Source organism: Schistocerca cancellata, chromosome 4, assembly GCF_023864275.1.
Source record: "Schistocerca cancellata isolate TAMUIC-IGC-003103 chromosome 4, iqSchCanc2.1, whole genome shotgun sequence".
NCBI classification, from domain to species: domain Eukaryota; kingdom Metazoa; phylum Arthropoda; class Insecta; order Orthoptera; family Acrididae; genus Schistocerca; species Schistocerca cancellata.
Genome location: NC_064629.1, coordinates 639,948,704 through 639,969,005, shown reverse-complemented (window position 1 = coordinate 639,969,005; position 20,302 = coordinate 639,948,704). Strand labels below are relative to the sequence as shown.

Sequence of the window (20,302 nt, the reverse complement as noted above, 5' to 3'; positions counted from 1 at the left end):
GAACCGCGCGACTGCTACGGTCGCAGGTTCGAATCCTGCCTCGGGTATGGATGTGTGTGATGTCCTTAGGTTAGTTAGGTTTAAGTAGTTCTGAGTTCTAGGGGACTGATGACCACAGATGTTAAGTCCCATAGTGCTCAGAGCCATTTGAACCATCTAATCTTCAGCATTCTTCTGGAGCACCACATTTCGAAAGCTTCTACTCTCTTCTTGTCAAAACTATTTATCGTCCATGTTTCACTTCCATACATGGCTACACTCCATACAAATGCTTTCAGAAAAGACTTCCTGGCCCTTAAATCTATACTCGATGTTAACAAATTTCTCTTCTTCAGAAACGCTTTCGTTGCCATAGCCAGTATACATTTTATATCATCTCTACTTCGTAGCATCATCAGTTATTTTTCTCTCCAAATAGCAAAAATCATCTACTACTTTAAGTGTCTCATTTCCTAATGTAATTCTCTCAGCATCACCCGATTTAATTCGACTACGTTCCATTTCGTTTTGCTTTTGTTGATGTTCATCTCATATCCTCCTTTCAAGACACTGTCCATTCCATTCAACTGCGCTTCCAGGTCCTTTGCTGTCTCTGACAGAATTACAATGTCAACGGCAAAACTCGAAGTTTTTATTTCTTCTCCGTGGATTTTAACTCCTACTCCAAATTTTTCTTTTGTTTCCTTTACTGCTTGCTCAATATACAGATTGCACAACATCGGGGATAGGCTACAACCCTGTCTCACTCCCTTCCCAACCACTGCTTCCCTTTCATGCCCCTCGACTCTTATAACTGCCGTCTGGTTTCTGTACAAATTGTAAATAGCCTTTCTCTTCCTGTATTTTACCCCTGCACCTTCAGAATTTGAAAGAGAGTATTCTAGTCAACATTGTCAAAAGCTTTCTCTAAGTCTACAAATACTAGAAACGTAGGTTTGCCTTTCCTTAATCATAAACTGATAAGCCATAAACATAAATTTCCTGTTTTCTGTTAAAATCGACTATGAGAGAAACAGCAAATCGAAACATAGCTGTGCATATAACTTTTGTTTCAAATTATATATACATATAAAGAAAAAGAATATATGTGGGAGAAACAATTTGTCCGATGGTTTAGATACCCTGCTATCGTACCTAAAACTCGATGCGAGAAAGAAAACGAAACTACACAGTTTCGCAGCACTGCATAACACAGCATTTTGTTTCTCGAAGTCAGTTTTAAGAGAAAACTTGTACATTGTTGTTTAAAAAAATTGTACCCTACGTCCGTCTGTATCTTTTTTAGAGCATCATATAAACATTTGAAGTAAGTGAGAGAAGAACTTTCCGAGTTTTTTGCTAATAACTCTGCCCATCCGTCCATCTGTTTATTAGAACATCGGGTAAAAATCTGAAGTAAATCGGTCAAGAAATTTTCGAAATTTTTGATAACTTTGTTTCCTCTTTATGTGTTATTATTCATATATTTATATGCCACATATATTAAAAAATTTGTAGCATATGTCCGTTCGAACGTTTATTGGAGTATCGTGTAACATTTGTAGTAAATCGGTCAAGAACTTTTCGACATTCTTGGTAACAACATTAAACATCGGATTACGTTTATATAGTAGTATAGCAATAGATAGAAATCAGAGCTCACGAGGAAAGATTTAAGCGTTCTTTTTCCCGCGCGCTGTTCGAGAATGGTACAGTAGAGGAATGGCTTGAAGGTGGTTCGATGAACCCTCTCCCATGTGCTTCATTGTGAACTGTAGAGAAGTCATGTAGATACAGATGCAAGTTCGTTTCACTGAGGTGCGAGAGTCACGGCGATGCTAAGAAAACCTGAACTGGCATATGCTTGAAGTGGATGCCAACCATCCCGTGAAAGCCTGTTTACGAAATGTAAAGAAACAGCATAACGTAAAAGACCTCCCCCTCCCCCAAGACTAATTGAAACGCGTTCGCAGGCGAGAAGAAATCAGTTTTCCCGCGCTCCGTTCGCGAATAGAAAGGGAAGAAGCCCTGACAATATTGGCTTTTTTACCACTAGCATAAAACTCTGTAAAGAGTTAAAGTGTGTCATTGAAAACAGTTGATTTTGTTGTAGTGGTGGCTATGGTAACTATAGCGGTAATGAGTTCCTGATTGTTGTATTAACCACAGAACTAAGTGTTTTGAAAGTGCTGTGTTACATTTAAATTACAATAAGAAAAATTCTCAGCCGAACGGCTGACATCGTCCATCGATGAAATCTTAGCACCGTCCAGTATTTATCCATCCGACCATTCCATTTCTAATCATGATTTTTAACCTATGAGACCATCATGTCGCGGTAGCGTGCCATGAAAGCCTCAAAACCAGTTGAACAGCAACTGTTGGGGCCCAGGAAAGAATTCAGAGCGTTGCAATCGAGCAGCGTACACCATCTGGCGGCTGCGAGGAAACTAAATGCTCGCAGCTGTCACGAGAGGGCGACCGCTTCCAGATTGACAGCTGTGCGCTGTCCGCTGCACCATGTCAGCTGTTCGGTTGAGAATGTTTGTTATCGTCCTTTAAAAGTAACACAGCACTTACAAAAGACTTTGGTTCTGTGATTCATGCAACACTCGGAAGCTCATTAACACTATAGTTACCATAGCCACCACCACAGCAGAATCAACTGTTTTTAACATTTGAATTTTTGTTCTTCTTTTAATGTTATTTTTAGCACATTGTTTTAAGTAAACCTGTCTGGCTACCAGCAGCTATACTACAGCTATTGACAATCACGAATCCCCCGCCATCCGGTAATAAAATCAGACCTTATTACGAAATCATATACGCATTGTCAGTGCTGGCAGCGGGCCTAAGCCCTTTGACCTCTATTGTGCGTCGTCAACCTCTGATGCATTGTTTTCTTCTCAGTGTAATTTCTAGTTATTTCGTAAATATTCTTACAAACTGTTTAATCAAGCCTTCGTATATTGCAACTTCGAGCTCACATTACGAAAGTAAAATACTGGTTATTCACTACGCTTAATTTTCGATTTACATAATGCTCCTTTACACTTCTCACACTGTATCACACCTAGCAGGATAAATGGAGCAATCAACGCGAATTTGTCGCCAATGTAACTTGAGCGACAGCTGCGCCTTCTTCATATCTTTTTCCATATACTTTGGAAACTTACATGTTGTTGGTGTTAAGCTATTATATTTAACTTTCATGTTTTTAATGCAGCGGATAACTTACTTCACATATTATTATCGATATTGCAAAAACCAGGACTAAAGCTAAATCTTGAAATTCTGTAAAATTCGTGTTGTGATGTGCATATAGCTCTTTCCATTACATAACTCCATTTGTACAACTAAACAGGCCACACGTTATCTGTTACTGTGAAATAAATCAAATCTAGTCCTCACTGGCAAAGATTACAACAGTAGGTAAATAATGTTGCGTAAGTCAACTGTTGAGACTCTCTGACAATATCTCTGCTGCAGCAACTGACAGAGCCAGTTACCAACGTGGGGGTCACACAGAGCAGACGTGAAGGGCACAAGTCATGGCGACCTCTGCTAAAGCTGAAGATGAAGCAGTTACTAATTTTAGGACGTATTTGAGGATACCATCAGTGCAACCAAATATAAATTACGGTAAGAAAATATACTAGTATCGCTTATCGTGTCGTAAAAATCGATTTCTAATAATGCGAAGTACCATGATTACGCCGAAGTAATAAATTATTACTAATCTTAATGAAACATAGTTGAAGTCCTACAGGTTCTGTTAGAATTCTGGACATTCATTGGATTCTGATATAACATTAGGAGAGTTTTCTGCTTGACGAATGTGCGCAGAGGATTTAGAGATCTGGACCAGGAGTGCGCCGAGGTTGGCAGCCTTGCAAGTGCGTAAGGGGGAACTTAAAACAGTAAAGGAAGTTGTGATTGTTCTGACCTTCGGGAGTCATACAACCGATCAGTGGCACCGGATCTATTAATTCTCGCCCCTGCTACACCACACGGCTCGTAAAGTCCTTGTTAAGATTTGACGTCCAAGCAAAGTCAACATGGATCATGCAGCGTTTGTGTGTGCTAGTATTGTTCGAAAGGACAGAGGGCCACGGCGCTGTGTGCTGTTATGCATGAAATATTAATATATCACAGGATTTGTTTCCACACTAGTGGACAAAAGTTTTTCCTCCAGGTTTCGTCGCTGTACTACATGCTCTTGCTGCCTACGCTGACTGTGATGTCTGTACATGTTTATAGCAGTGGTAGCGACTTTGTACCTTCCTCTATTCCCCAACCCTACATTCCCCGAAAACCATCGTGATAAAATCTAATTCACTACACTGGGCATGCAGCAGCACCATGTAAATTCCAATAGTGATGCAAATATAGATAGTACAGACCTTGACATGACCTATTTAAACTTTGACGCGAAACTTTAATCCGGTACCGGTAGTGACAGATATAATGCGATTTTGTCATACGATGACGTGATTGGAGACCGTGGCTTTTATTTGAAGACAAGTGTTGATGGCATTGCGACAGCAACCAGCCACAAATCATAATGGTTCGAAACCGGTAACGGTACCATTTGAATAAAGGAACTTACGATACATTTGTGGCAGGTTGTTGTCTCAACACCATCAAGATATTAATAAGCTTTCCACGACCTACCCTTTAGCAACAAGCCAATAACTAAGTATTAAACACAGAAGAAGTCACAAAGTTTTTAATCCGACCTGTAGTTACTGAAATAGACATGAAATATTACTCGTTTTTGTGAAAAAATAAGCCGGCCTCTGTGGCCGAGCGGTTCTAGGCGCTTCAGTCTGGAACCGCGCGACCACTACGGTCACAGGTTCGAATCCTGCCTCGGGCTGGATGTGTGTGATGTTCTTAGGTTAGTTAGGTTTAAGTAGTTCTAGGGGGCCGATGACCTCAGATATTAAGTCCCATAGTGCCCAGAGCCATTTGAACCATTTTTGAAAAAATAAGTGTCCTGTCATGTTCTCAAGCATTCATAAGCTGTTATCCTTAACCGTATACTTTCACAGTAAGACAACTTTCGATTCAACAGTAGTTCTTGAATCAATGCCGGTAAGTTATTTGACGTGATCGAGGAGTGTAGGAGGACAATATCCTATACAAGCAAGTACACTTTAGTTCTCACTAATCATGAACGTTTCCTGGACATAGGCGGTGAAATTATTGTATTTCTGTATGGATCCCCTGCTAACGAGACTGTACCAATAAAACTAGCTCTTTTAAAGTATTTCAGCCTATTACCAGGAGGGAAGGCGACGTGATTTTCGGGGAACACTTTTGAGAAAGTATAGAGAACTGTCATTTGAAGCTGACTGCAGAAATATTCTGTTGTCTCCAACATACATTTCGCGTAAGAACCACGAATACAAAGAAATCAGGGCTCGTGCAGAGGCATACAGATAGTAGTTTTTCCCTCACTCTGTGTGCAACTGAACGGGAAAGGGAAGTACTAGTAATGGTACAACGTACGTTTCGCCAGGCACCGTACGGTGGCTTGCAGAATATGTATGTAGTTGTAGATGGTAGTTGCTTTAAATAAATGCTTTGGTTTGTAGTTAAAGTCACATTTTGCCAGAGCAGTATGGAAAGCTCGGTGGTCTCTGAAGTGAATCATGCAGAGTATCTCTCGGTGATGAGCGTGTTTAGTCGCAAAAATCCATAAGTTCCCCGTACGTCACGTAACAAAGAAAAAAAAGTTATTGTGAGTTCTGTGGAGGTCAATATGTAATACAGGTACAATATAAAACTATAAAATCTGTTCATCTGGTTATTGTACCTTCTCATTTAATCGTTTTTTACCACACTTCTCCGTGTAGAACCGGAAACGAACAAGGGGACAGCTAAACAGCGACTGCTTTTATAATTGCGTAGGCTTCCGCGGCCATAGTCAGTCGACATTAAAGTTTTCTGGGTTTGGTACCAAACCCAGAAAACTTTTATGTCGAGCGACTGCTTTGTTCACTAACCGAAGAGATCGCAGTTGTGCGGTGTATCCCCTAAATAACATCATGCGAAAAGTTGCTGCTACTACTACAACAGCAGTTCCATCTCCCATGGTTGTCCAAATGAGCTGGAGGTCACTATCTCATAATTATTGACGTTGAACTGTCTCCTATCCTCTGTCACCTCCACCATCTGCACCAGGAGACACCTGGAAAGTCGTCGATTCAAAGTGTGTTCTCACGTCAGTGCTTTTCTTGACAGGATCCTACTAGAGACAGTATATTCTTGCCATTCCTGCCACTTCCAGATCTATGGTACAATTTCGCATTAGGCAATGTAGAAACCAAAAAGAATTATACGGTATGGATTTAAGTTGTAATAGCTCTTTCAGGCTTAAATTTAGTTCTAGAAAGAAGTTATTAGCTGGCAACAGAAGTGTACAAAGAGGCTCACTTCCAAGTGAAGTTTCTTGATACGACGCCACTCTGACGTGTGTGTCAATGTTACAATAACTGCTTCTTCGCCACGTAGTTATCTCAATCTTCTATAAAGTGAATAATGATATAAAATGTATTTTCATATTAATCTTCGCAATTCGCTTGTTGCCAAGCCTGTTTCTTCCACTACACGCGCTTTGCGTGACGGTAGTCTAGGAATCTCTGAGGATGGGTATATGCAGGTGTATTTCGTCACCATATTAGACTTTTATTTTTTTTACAACAATAAGCAAACAGATCTGGGTTCAAACTGAGCAGTATTGAAGGGCACACGAAACACAGTATTCCATAAAATTTCACAGGATCTTCATGTACCCAGATCTCATTAAGGCCTTTTTATTCTGAAGCGGGAATTTCTGGGATGCAAAGAAAGCGCAAAGCCCCGACCATTGCTCTACTTATTGCTGACAAGGTTCGGAGACGACACTGGTGTTATAGACGAAAGTAGGGAGGGCTTACTTGAATGAGATAGACCGTAGCACTAGAAGTAGTGGAAAAAAGTATTCAGCATTCTAAGCAACATTAGACTGATTGACCAAAGTAAGGAAGATATAAGAAGTAGGTTTCCAAAGGAGAAACTAGCTATCCTCAACAAAAGATGCTTAATAGGACAAAACATCGACAAGAATTGAGGAAGAAGTTTGAGTGGATAAGTTTTGAGCACACCATTATATATAAATAAAACATGAACTGTCGGAAAAGTGCAAGTATTTGATATGTGGGGCTATAGTACAACATTAAAAATTAATCGGGCAGGCAATAGTAAGAAATGAAAAGATCTTAGAAACAAAAAGTGTGGTAAGAAGTCTGTTGCCTCCTTCCAGGCAACAGGTCAGTGAAAAATTTACTTCGGCATTCAGGAACAGTTATAATGACCCTGAAAGGGGCCATAGAGATTAAAGATGGTTAGAGGGGCGGATAAGGATCAGAATGCGCAGAACAGCGTTTCAGAATGTTCTTAGACATTAAAAGATTAAAACGAGGTAGGCAGAAAGAAGACAGCAACAAACAAGTCAACACCGCAAACTGTTCTGAAAACAAAGCAGTGTTACTAGTGCTCTTTATGCTAATGTCAACAACCTTGAATCGCTCTCAGGTGGCAAAACGACATAGCACGTGGAGTCCACAGACATTTCTAGTTCAGGTAGTTGGAAAAGTGCACAGTCCAAGTTCAAAACTCAATAAGAGCCACAATTGGTATTGACTTCTGGACTCGCTTTTCGACTGCGTTCTCTTAGCAAACATTAAAATGAGCTTGCTTACAGAAAAATACACGTTAATCATCACAGGTGACGTATGTTATCTCCTTAGTGGCTGGCGTTTCTAAAATACTGTTAAAAATCCAACATTTACACAATGGATTCTTAAAATTGTAGCATTAAATCACTATTCGTTTCAGCCACTGAAAATTAGTGTTTGAGATCATAACTACCACACGTTTTCTGCACAGGCATATTGTCTCAAATCAGACTGATGCCAAGATAATTATCTTCTGACGCATAGCCATAATTATACTTCATCAGCATTAGATGTCATTTGGAAAACATACATGAATTGGTTGTAGCTATAATATTCCAATAAATACACACATCAAAAAAAGTTTTTCATCACCTCGGTTCCGAGAGTTCCGGAAGCTGTACAGAAAATTGGAATAGAAATCAACATAAACATCATTTTCGCCCTTTTTATTGCCCATGAAAACCACACATTGATTTTGCATGTTCTACCACCATACAGCGAGATCATCAGAGGTGGTGGTCCATATTGCTGTACACACCGGAACCTCTAATACCCAGTAGCACGTCCTCTTGCATTGATGCATTCCGGTTTTCGTCGTGGCATACTATCCACAAGTTCATCAAGGAACTGTTGGTTCAGATTGTCCCACTCCTCAACGGCGATTCGGCGTAGATAGCTCAGAGTGGTTGGTGGGTCACGTCGTTCATAAACAGCCCATTTCAATCTATCCCAGGCATGGTCGATAGGGTTCATGCATAGAGAAAATGCTGGCCACTCTAGTCGAGCGATGTCGTTATCCTGAAGGAAGTCATTCACAAGATGTGCACAATGGGGCGCGAATCGTCGTCCACGAAGACGGACGTCTCTCCAATATGCTGCCGATATGGTTGCACTGTCGGTCGGAGGATGGCATTCACATATCGTACAGCCATTACGACACCTTCCATGACCACCAGTGGCGTACGTAGGGCCCACATAGTGCCACCCCAAAACAGCAGGGAACCTCGACCTCGCTGTACTCGCTGGACAGTGTGTATAAGGCGTTCAGCCTGACCAGGATGCCTCCAAACACGTCTCCAACGATTGTCTGCTGAAGGCATATGTGACACTCATCGGTGAAGAGAACGTAATGCCAATCCTGAGCGGTCCATGTTGTTAGACCCATCTGTAATGTGCTCCATGGTGTCGTGGTTGCAAAGATGGACCTCGCCATGGACGTGGGGAGTGAAGTTGCGCATCATGCAGTCGTAATACGACGTCCTGTGGCTGCACGAAAAGCATTATTCAACATGATGGCGTTGCTGTCAGGATTCCTCCGAGCCATGATCCATAGGTAGCGGTCATCCACTGCAGTAGTAGCCCTTGGGCGGTCTGAGCGAGGCATTTCATCGACAGTTTCTGTCTCTCTGTATCTCCTCCATATCCGAACAAGAACGCTTTGGTTCACTCCGAGACGGCTGGACACCTCCCTTGTTGAGAGCCCTTTGTGGCACAAAGTGACAATGCGGACGCGATCGAACCGCGGTTTTGACCGTCTAGGCATGGATGAACTACAGACAACACGAGCGGTGTACCTCCTTCCTGGTGGAATGACTAACTGATCGGCTGTCGGACCCCCTCCGTCTAACACGCGCTGCTCATGCATGGTTGTTTACATCTTTGGGCGGGTTTAGTGAAATCTCTGAACAGTCAAAGGGACTGTGTCTGTGATACAATACCCACAGTCAACGTCTATCTTCAGATGTTCTGGGAACTGGGGTGATGCAAAACTTTTTTTGATGTGTGTAAATATTATAGCAAGTTGTCCCCATTTTTCCAGTCGAAGGGCAAATGATGGTGAGAAACAATATCATTAAAGCATTTTGGTGCGTAAGATTCTTGGATTTAGCGCAGGATGTTTGCGTAATATCGTTTGTATCACATGCCTTCTCACGGGGTGTTGCTGTTTGTAGCATCACCCACTGCCAGGTGTCCTGCAGAAGGCTCAGAGCATGCGTTGGCATCCGTTGGCAAAACTGCTGCTAAAACATTACTTTACTAAAGACGAAGATAAGTATGCGTAGAAACGGCACAGTGCCGTAAAAAGTCTCGCATATACGATATTCTAACCATGTGGACGTTACCATGTGAACATCATACGGTACAGTGTGAATCATAGTCGTCTCTTACGCACCGGGTGGAACAGCGTCTTGAATTTGCCTGTATGGCGTACGGTCTGGGCAACTTTTATATCATAGGCACAAAGTTCTTTGGCAACAGTGGCGATAGCATTTTGCCGATTTGTGGAGACGTTACTATTCTTAGACAGCTTAAAGTACAAATCGTATGTCCAAACTGGCCACTTTCGGGCTTAGACAATGCTTCGCGTTTCTTTCTTACTTATTATGGATAAGATTTAATCTGGCTCCAGCTGCTACAGACTTCTTGAATCCTGGTACTATGGAATGCCAAAAATTAAGTGGATAGAGAGAATTACGAAATGAAGTGGTACTATACAATGTTGAGGTGGAAACAGCTCCGTCCGAAACGGCCTCGGAAGGCCCAACGGCACTGACCGACCGCCATGTCATCCTCAGATGATAGTCGTCACGGGATGCGGGTATGGAGGGGCATGTGGTCAGCACATCACTCTCCCAGCCGTTGTCAGTTGTGACTGGAGCCGCTGCTTCTCGTTTAAGTAGCCGGCGAGGAAATAAAGGTAATGGAAAACTAACCAAGCGCGGGTTAGTGCACCATCTGCTTTGGCGTTCAGGAAAAATTAAAAGTTCATTGGGAGTAGTAGCAATACGGGAAATTGGAAAAGCAAAATACACACAATAGTGAAAAGATGATGTAACAGCTAGCAGAAATGAAAAGGGTGAGGAGAAACAACGAAATGGCTATAAAACTGAGGGAAACCTGACGACTCAATAACAAAAAAATTCCTTGTAAGGTAATTACACACACCGTAGGCCTTTGAAAGTTTGAAGCTTCAGCGACATATAACATTTCTCTCCTCGTGTATCAGAATTTATTACGCAGTGCGGCAGCAAAATCTAGATTTGTTTATTCTGTGTTACATAACAAAGCTCAGGTGAAAAATTATTCTCGAAAACGGATGCCGGACAGAGCTATTGGAAGAAGCCGAAAGAAGTGTAGTCTACCAACACAGGAGACAGCTTACAGAACCGTCGTTTGACCAATATTTGAATATTGCTCGTCAGCCTGGGATACGTACAAAATAGGATTAGTAGAGGGAAACAGAGAAGATCCAAAGAAGCATTTTTCGCTACATGTTCATTTAGTAAGTGCAGAAGAGTCATGGGATGCTCAGCCAACTCCAGTGGCAAACGCTGCACAAGAGGCTTTCTGCGCGATGATATGCTTCACTGCTGAAGTTCAGAGGTTTCTAGAAGAGACAACCAATATATTGTTTGCTCCTACGTACATCGCTGTTGTGGCCGAGCGGTTCTAGGCGCTACAGTCTGGAACCGCGCGACCGCTATGGTCGCAGGTTCGAATCCTGTCTCGGACATGGATGTGTGTGATGTCCTTAGGTTAGTTAGGTTTAAGTAGTTCTAAGTTCTAGGGGACTGATGACCTCAGAAGTTAAGTCCCATAGTGCTCAGGGTCATCTGAACCATTTGAACCTACGTACATCTCGCGAAAAGAACATAAAGGTAAAATTAGAAAGTCGAGCTGACAAGGAGGCTTACCAACAAACGTTCTTCCCGCGAAGCATTCGCTACTGGAACATGAATGAAAGGGGAAGTTTTGAAATGAAATCATTCCGCTTTAGGCTGTTAAAACATTTATTACTATTGCAGTTTAAACACGTTGTCAGTGTGCGATGTAGTAACCCACAAAATAATACAAAGCTGTGATATGCTGTGTAAGAGCAGTTGCATATGCGGTGGTGTGAATTTATGTGCAGTTCCATACACTATAAACATTAGGAAGCTGGTGAAACCGTTTCGTGTAGCAAAGGGTAGTAAATGGATCACAAAAGCGGCAAAGATGAATACGCCTGCTACACAAAACTTAAACTTAAGTGATTGTACAATTATTTCACCAACTTTTTAGCGTGTATGGTTTATGGAACAGCAGATAAATTCTCACCGCCACATACGCAACTGCTCTTACACAGCATGTCAAAGCTTTGTATTAGTGAGTGGGTTAAAACATCCAACAATCTTGAAAAATGATCACGTGTCAAATTTGCAATCGCAATAAATAACGTTTTAACAGCCTAAAACGGAATGATTTTTATTTAAAAATTTCACGAAGGCTGTCGAGCCAGCCGTGATCAAAAAGGAGGAAATGATAATGGTACACAAAGTACTTTCCGCCACACACTGCAGCGTGGCTTGCGGAGCATAGCTGCTGATGGTACATTTAGTTTCTAAATGGGCGCTACCCATTGCATTTTTTCATACAAATTTCTCGTGATAAGTAGAGTCTGCACTGATCTTCAGGTATTTCACATATCTTCATTTCAGTTATCTACATGTACGTCTACCTCTACAAGAAAAATCTGCTCGGTAGTACATGGGCTTGGCGGACACTAGGAGTACTTTCATTCGTTAGTTGGCACTCTCGCTTCAGTTCCACTCGCACTGATATCTCTTATCTTGTTGTTGCTGTCCTCTCACGAGGTATGTGAAGGGGAACCTTTATACGGTTTTGTGTAGGATAGTGCTGCAGTAAGTTTGCTGAAAAATGTTTCGCGAAATGAACGTAGTTTTTTTTTTTTTCCAAATGTACTTGTGTAAGATCCCAGAGCATCACTGTAAGACTGATACTTTCTGAATAGGCTGGTTACAAATTTAGCAACATGCCTCTCTGAATGTTACCCTGCTCTAACGGGGATCCAAACACTCAAGCACTACTAAAGAATACATGGCACTAGAGTAATGTGCTTCTCGACGATGGTGGTGACAAAAATTTGGCCTGGTGCAAGTCTTTCGATTGGACGTCACATCGGCGACTTGGGTGTTCCCAACCAACCTCAGTAATCCTACTGGGAAATGGGACATACAGTTTAACAAGGAATGAGAGCCACGCGTCGGTCCTAGTGAATCGTCACATCACTGGGAAATGAAGTCCACGTTAAAGACAGACTGAAATATTCCGTGATCCGACCGGGATTGGATTCAGCAAACTTCGGTTTCCAGCCGCTTGCTTTACCACCAGAACACCATGTCAGACAGTTCATATTTACGACCTATTAGCTGCACCAGCATGCATCGCAATGCCACGTAAAGAAGAAAATAAGTGTTTGGTTTTACAATCTATATATTGAAGTGCTTTTGAATACACAGTATCTTTGGCTTTTTCGTTTGGTGCGTACACAAATAAATCATACGGTTTCCCGACGCCTGAACGAGCCGCATAGTGTCGCACACGTTTGACAGAAAATACTAGAAATACCAGGTTCGTCTAAACAACGTAAAAATATTTTATCTGTGGTTAACCATTACATGCTACACCTGGAAAAAGTATAAAACATCTTTTGCTGCGCAAAATCAGCGATATTATGACAATAGTACTGCTATAAGTACACTAATGGCCATTAAAATTGCTACGCCCAGAAGAAATGCAGATTATAAACGGGTATTCATTGGACAAATATATTATACTAGAACTGACATGTGATTACATTTTCACGCAATTTGGGTGCATAGATCCTGAGAAATCAGTACCCAGAACAACCAACTCTGGCAGTAATAACGGCCTTCATACGCCTGGGCATTGAGTCAAACAGACCTTGGATGGCGTGTACAGGTACAGCTGCCCATGCAGCTTCAACACGATACCACAGTTCATCAAGAGCAGTGACTGGTGTATTGTGACGAGCTAGTTGCTTGGCTACCATTGACGAGACGTTTTCAATTGGTGAGAGATCTGGAGAATGTGCTGGCCAGGGCAGCAGTCGAACATCTTCTGTATCCAGAAAGGCCCGTGCAGGACTTGCAACATGCGGTCGTGCATTGGTTGGTTCAAATGGCTCTGAGCACTATGGGACTCAACTGCTGAGGTCATTAGTCCCCTAGAACTTAGAACTAGTTAAACCTAACTAACCTAAGGATATCACAAACATCCATGCCCGAGGCAGGATTCGAACCTGCGACCGTAGCGATCTTGCGGTTCCAGACTGCAGCGCCTTTAACCGCACGGCCACTTCGGCCGGCGCGGTCGTGCATTATCCTGCTGAAATGTAGGGTTTCGCAGGGATCGAATTAAGGGTAGAGCCACGCGTCGTAACACATGTGAAATGTAACGTCCACTGTTCAAAGTGCCGTCAATGCGAACAAGAGGTGACCGAGACATGTAACCAATGGCACCCCATACCATCACGCCGAGTGATACGCCAGTATGGCGATGACGAAAACACGCTTCCAATGTGCGTTCACCGCGATGTCGCCAAACACGGATGCGACCATCATGATGCTGTAAACAGAACCTGGATTAATCCGAAAAAATGACGTTTTGCCATTCGTGCACCCAGGTTCGTCGTTGAGTACACCATCGCAGGCGCTCCTGTCTGTGATGCAGCGTCAAGGGTAACCGCAGCCATGGTCTCCGAGCTGATAGTCCATGCTGCTGCAAACGTCGAGCTGTTCGTGCAGATGGTTGTTGTCTTGCAAGCGTCCCCACCTGTTGACTCAGGGATCGACACGTGGCTGCACGATCCGTTACAGCCATGTGGATAAGATGCCTGTCATCTCGACTGCTAGTGATACGAGGCTGTTGGGAACCAGCACGGTGTTCCGTATTACCCTCCTGAACCCACCGATTCCATATTCTGCTAACAGTCATTGGATCTCGACCAACGCGGGCAGCAGTGTCGCGATACGATAAACCGCAATCACGATAGGCTACAATCCGACCTTTATCAAAGTCGGAAACGTGATGGTACGCATTTCTCCTCCTTACACGAGGCATCACAACAACGTTTCACCAGGCAACGCCGGTCAACTGCTGTTTGTGTATGAGAAATCGGTTGGAAACTTTCCTCATGTCAGCACGTTGTAGGTGTCGCCACCGGCGCCAACCTTGTGTGAATGCTCTAAAAGCTAATCATTTGCATATCACAGCATGTCGGCTAAATTTCGCGTCTGTAGCACGTCATCTTCGTGGTGTAGCAATTTTAATGTCCAGTAGTGTATTTTATTGAGGTCCCTCAACGTATGACATGCTTGAATTGAGTACGCGGGTGGACTACTACGATAATAGATTTATGAAAACACGCCCGTATTAGAATCAAACGTTATCAAAATTTCAAATCAGTCGGTCACGAACTTTGAGATTTTCTATTAAGAACAAACGAATAGAAACTGTAAATCTTCCTAACTGCAAATCTCGGAAAGTTCTTGATAGATTGATTTGAAATTTTGACACAATGTTGCAATGGAATACGCCCGTGGTTTTTATATAATTTTTTAATGGGTTTGGGAAATGTGTTGCGAATAGTTTTAGTAGTAAAGCAGTAACAAAACAAAACGTCGTGCATGGCGCGGCAGATTCTCACACATCTCTATGTTTATGACGCCATATCTCCTGAACTATTTCTCCTACAGCGATATGCCGGCATATGTGGCCGAGCGGTTCTAGGCACTTCCGTCTGGAACCGCGCGACCGCTACGGTCGCAGGTTCGAATCCTGCCTCGGGCATGGATGTGTGTGATGTCCTTAGGTTAGTTAGGTTTAAGTAGTTCTAAGTTCTAGGGGACTGATGACCTCAGATATTAAGTCCCATAGTGCTCAGAGCCATTTGAACCTACAGCGATATACATATGCCAGCACATTTAGTAATATATGTGGATAATGTACGCAAAATATGAAGCGAATAGAGTTAGTAGTAACAAGTAATACATTCAAACGTCACGCCTGGTGCGGCAGCTTTGGGGCATGTACAGGAAAATGTAGTAAGAGATAACCTCTTTTCCTTTCATCATTTTGTTGGGGGTGTCAGCAAGAAAAACTTCTGTAAAGGTTTGAAATTATAAATTATGTAATGTTTGTTGCCAGTGGAAAAGTGCTCTCATTCTCAAATAGTCGATGCTTAAACCTGGGTATTTTCGCACGGTGGCATCTCATTGTTTATAATGTAACATCTCCTGATCTGTGTGTCGCACTTTTTGGGGGGGCTAGGAACCTTCGCGGGTGTACGGAGAACAACGCAGTAAAGTTTCATCGCAATCAGATGAATGGTTTAGAAACGCATAGAGGTCAAATATATAAAGAAACATTCATTTCTATTTGTAGAGACTGAATTTTTCCTCGCACTAAGAAGCATTTTTTTACACTTAGCCACATTTAAGGTATGCTTTCATTCATTATACTCAGTGGGTAGTCTACTTATGTTGTTATGAATTTCCCTGCAATTACGCATGAAGATACCTTTCAGCACACATCGAAGTGGTCAATCAGTGTCTTAATGTGTGTTGATCGCTCTGTGTAATGAGGTATTTGCTTCGAAAACTTTTCTTTCTGATGAGAATTTGCCAACCAGGACGACTACAAGGTTTTATCACTCAGTAAATCATTTATCCGTAGATTTTCCGCATGGCTATCATTCAACTACGAAGAGTATGTTACTCTAGTATGGTTGGTAATACACATCTGATGCATTCAAAAGCTTAAATTTCTGCTGCAGCAGTGTGTTTATATTGTAAATCGAATAAAGGAGGATTAGGGTGTAACGTACCGTCGACGTCGTCGTTAGAGACGGACCACAAGCTCTGATTAATAGGTGTGCTTTTCTTCCCCTTACATAGTTGGAACTGCCGTTGATTGCAGTCTTCATTTATGAACTACACTTGCATTACTATTTTCCATCAACTGAGTTAATCTGATGTACTATTCCTGAATGTGTCCACAAACAATTCCATTCCTACTGAGTAACAAGAGAACACCGCTCTTTCATTTGCGAACTCTGCAGTTTTACGCAGAGGTTAGTCGTTTACAAAGCTTTACTCCTCATTACTGTAGCAGCTAGGATATATTCATGAAGGGTTTCACTTTATGTAAAAAACTACATAGACTCTCAATCCTGCCTCGCGTAATTTTTAAATCACCTAAAAACTTTTGTTCTTCAGCAATTTCAGATTGTTAAATTTAACAACACTTTATGTAATAAATATTCAACTGTAGCGACACTCGGTCGTAATTTTCATCAAAATATTTTTCTTCGATTGGACAATTAATCGGTAAATAGGGTGTCAAACAAATGATTTTAAAATGTTTAAAGTCAGGCTATCTAAAGAATATGCTAGCGAATTCCTTTTGTGTGCATGCAGTTTATTGTGGCAAGCGCTTTATTTTAAGCGTGTTTTGGATTTTCCCATAACATACCTTCATTGCGAGTCGTTTTCAGCTTAAAGGACATGATGTGATGTATTTGCCGCAGGTTTGCTTCTGACGGCTGCTTTGCTTCAGTGGAGTTGGGTCACAGTGTCTTGCCCTACGCAGCTGGACGTCGATTTTAATTTATTAAAGTTAACGACGTTTCAATCTAACTGTTGTCCATCACTGCAAAGTGACTTCTGCCCAGCTGAATTCTTCATAGATATAAGGGGCGATCAAAAAGATTCCGTTTGAGAACGTTGCTGCAGCGTATATGCAACGCAGCGCGACTCCGACGCGGGTATATAAGCACTGACACCTGGGCAAGGGAGAAGTGTGGCATTCGTGTGTTTCCTGCGTGCGTGCAGTAAATGCAGAAACGTGAACTCTGTCAAAGTTACTACCAAATGCCTCCAAAAATACCAACGTGCTGTTATTCTTTTCTTCGCTCCCGAAGGACAAACAGCGGTAGAAATCCATCGGAGATAGAAGACTGTGTATGGGGCAGCATGACTGTCGAAAACCACCATTGTGGAATGGTGCTACTGCTTCACGATAACGCGCGTCGCCATATCGCGAATGTCGTAACGCAGATGTTACGCCGACTCAAGTGGGAGACACTCGAGCACCAGACTTATAGTCCTCATCTCTCCCCAGAAGATTATCACGTCTTCGGTCCCTTAAAATGGCCTTGAAGGGTCGACGATTCCTGTTGGACGAGGGCGTGCGGCAGGCAGTTACGGACTTCTTCACGCAACAGGACACGGCGTTTTACCAAACGGGTATCTTCAGCTTGGTGCGTCGGTGGGACGATTGCCTCAATGCTCACGGCGATTTTGCCTGACTGGCATGCGGATTCTGGACTGTACGGCCTTCGAACAGAAACATTTTGATCGCCCCTTATACACTACTGGCCATTAAAATTGCTGCACCACCAAGATGACGTGCTACAGATGCGAAATTTAACCGACACGAAGAAGATGCTGTGATATGCAAATGATTGGCTTTTCAGAGTATTCACACTAGGTTGGCGCCGGTGGCGACACCTACAACGTGTTGACATGAGGAAAGTTTTCAACCGATTTCTCCTACACAAACAGCAGTTGACCGGCGTTGCCTGGTGAAACGTTGTCGTGATGCCTCGTGTAAGGAGGAGAAATGTGTACCATCACGTTTCCGACTTTGATAACGGTCGGATTATAGCCTATTACGATTGCGGTTTATCGTATCGCGACATTGCTGCTCGCGTTTGTCGAGATACAATGACTGTTAGCAGAATATGGCATCGGTGGGTTCAGGAGGGTAATGCGAAACGCCATGCTGTATCCCAACGGCCTCTTCTCACTAGCACTCGAGATGACAGGCATCTTATCCGCATGGCTGTAACGGATAGTGCAGCCACGTCTCGATCCCTGAGTCAACAGATGGGGACGTTTGCAAGACAACCACCATCTGCACGAACAGTTCGACGACGTTTGCAGCAGCATGGTCTATCAGCTCGGAGATCATGCCTGCGTTTACCCTGAACGCGCATTGGAAGCGTATATTTGTCATCGCCATACTAGCGTATCACCTGGCGTGAAGGTATGGGGTGCCATTGGTTACACGTCTCGGTCACCTCTTGTTCGCATTGACGGCACTTTGAACAGTGGACGTTACATTTCAGATGTCTTACGACCCGTGGCTATACCCTTCATTCGATCTTTGCGAAACCTATATTTCAGCAGGATAATGCACGACCACATGTTGCAGGTCCTGTACGGGCCTTTCTGGATACAGAAAATGTTCGACTGCTGCTCTGGCCAGCACATTCTCCAGATCTCTCACCAATTGAAAACCTCTGTGGCCGTGCGGTTCTAGACACTTGAGTCTGGATCCGCGTGACCGCTACGGTCGTAGGTTCGAATCCTGCCTCGGGCATGGATGTGTGTGATGTCCTTAGGTTAGTTAGGTTTAAGTAGTTCTAAGTTCTAGGGGACTGATGACCACAGATGTTAAGTCCCATAGTGCTCAGAGCCATTTGAACCATTTTTTTGAAAACGTCTGGTCAATGGTGGCCGAGCAACTGGCTCGTCGCAATACGCCAGTCACTACTCTTGATGAACTGTGGTATCGTGTTGAAGCTGCATGGGCAGCTGTACCTGTACACGCCATCCAAGCTCTGTTTGACTCAATGCCCAGGCATGTCAAGGCCGTTATTTCGGCCAGAGGTGGTTGTTCTGGGTACTGATTTCTCAGGATCTATGCACCCAAACTGCGTGAAAATGTAATCACATGTCAGTTCTAGTATAATATATTTGTCCAATGAATGCCCGTTTATTATCTGCATTTCTTCTTGGTGTAGCAATTTTAATGTCCAGTAGTGTATATTCTTGTTCTTACGTTCAAAATAAACGTATAACGGTACACGAAAACCAGTTGTGATAACAGCAACACCAAAGAGGACACATGAGATGAAACGAGCTTTATACGGCGGGTTTTACATAGTCCGACGAGGTGCCACAGACCCTCTGTATATGGTGCCATGGAATCAAAGCCTGGATATGTTCCTGGTGGTTATTAGTCCACGCGATTTCCTCGAGATCACTGAGAATTAGAAATGATTGCCCTAGGAGCATGCCGAAAAAGTTGCCGGTCAATCGTATTCCAGATATGTTCGATGTGTGACGTGGCTACTTATCGTTTCCAGCAGTCAGTAAAAAACCTTTCTAGTTTCAATATAGAGTAACTCATGCGAGAAGGAATTGTGGTGTTTCGTCTTATTTGTCAGTAATAAACATTAATTTCAGTTACATCTTGGAAGCCATTGTCCAGATGTAAAGTGGTTACCTATTACAGCATTCCGACGGACAATTAAGAGAGCCACAGTCCCCTATTCAGATACTCCGACACTTATCATCTTCGGAACTATGTGGAAATTGTGCATCTCTATCGTGGGAAAGGGTCTATAAGAGGTTAATTGCTGTTTCCCTTATCCGACCTTTTACGAAATATCAACTGCGTACCTATATCGTCTAAGCGACTAAGGCAGGCTGTTCCAGCTGGTCGGCTCCGGTGTGAGCCGCGGAGCGCTCCCTGCACCAGGGAGCCGCGTCGCTCGTTGTGGCCACTCGAGTGGGCCGGCACGCCGGCGCGTGGCACGGCTGCCTGAGGCAGGCGGCAAGGCAAGCGTTTTGATGTGCCAGCTGCGTCTTACAAGATCGACAACCTCATACTCTTAGCTGATAAGACGTGATGACATGCTACACCAGGAAATACGATGTTCGGGAAAT

The 20,302-nt window shown here is 43.0% G+C and overlaps 1 protein-coding gene across 1 annotated transcript in view; it reads left to right on the top strand.

Annotated features, from left to right (window-relative positions):
- The first annotated feature begins 3,474 nt into the window (after positions 1-3,474).
- Positions 3,475-20,302, top strand: part of LOC126183895 (aminoacylase-1A) — a 110,850-nt gene continuing 94,022 nt past the window's right edge. Inside the window, exon 1 of the mRNA XM_049926218.1 lies at positions 3,475-3,621. Coding sequence (XP_049782175.1) covers positions 3,531-3,621 — 91 coding nt within the window. The 5' untranslated portion in view covers positions 3,475-3,530. The remainder of the gene's footprint in view (positions 3,622-20,302) is intronic.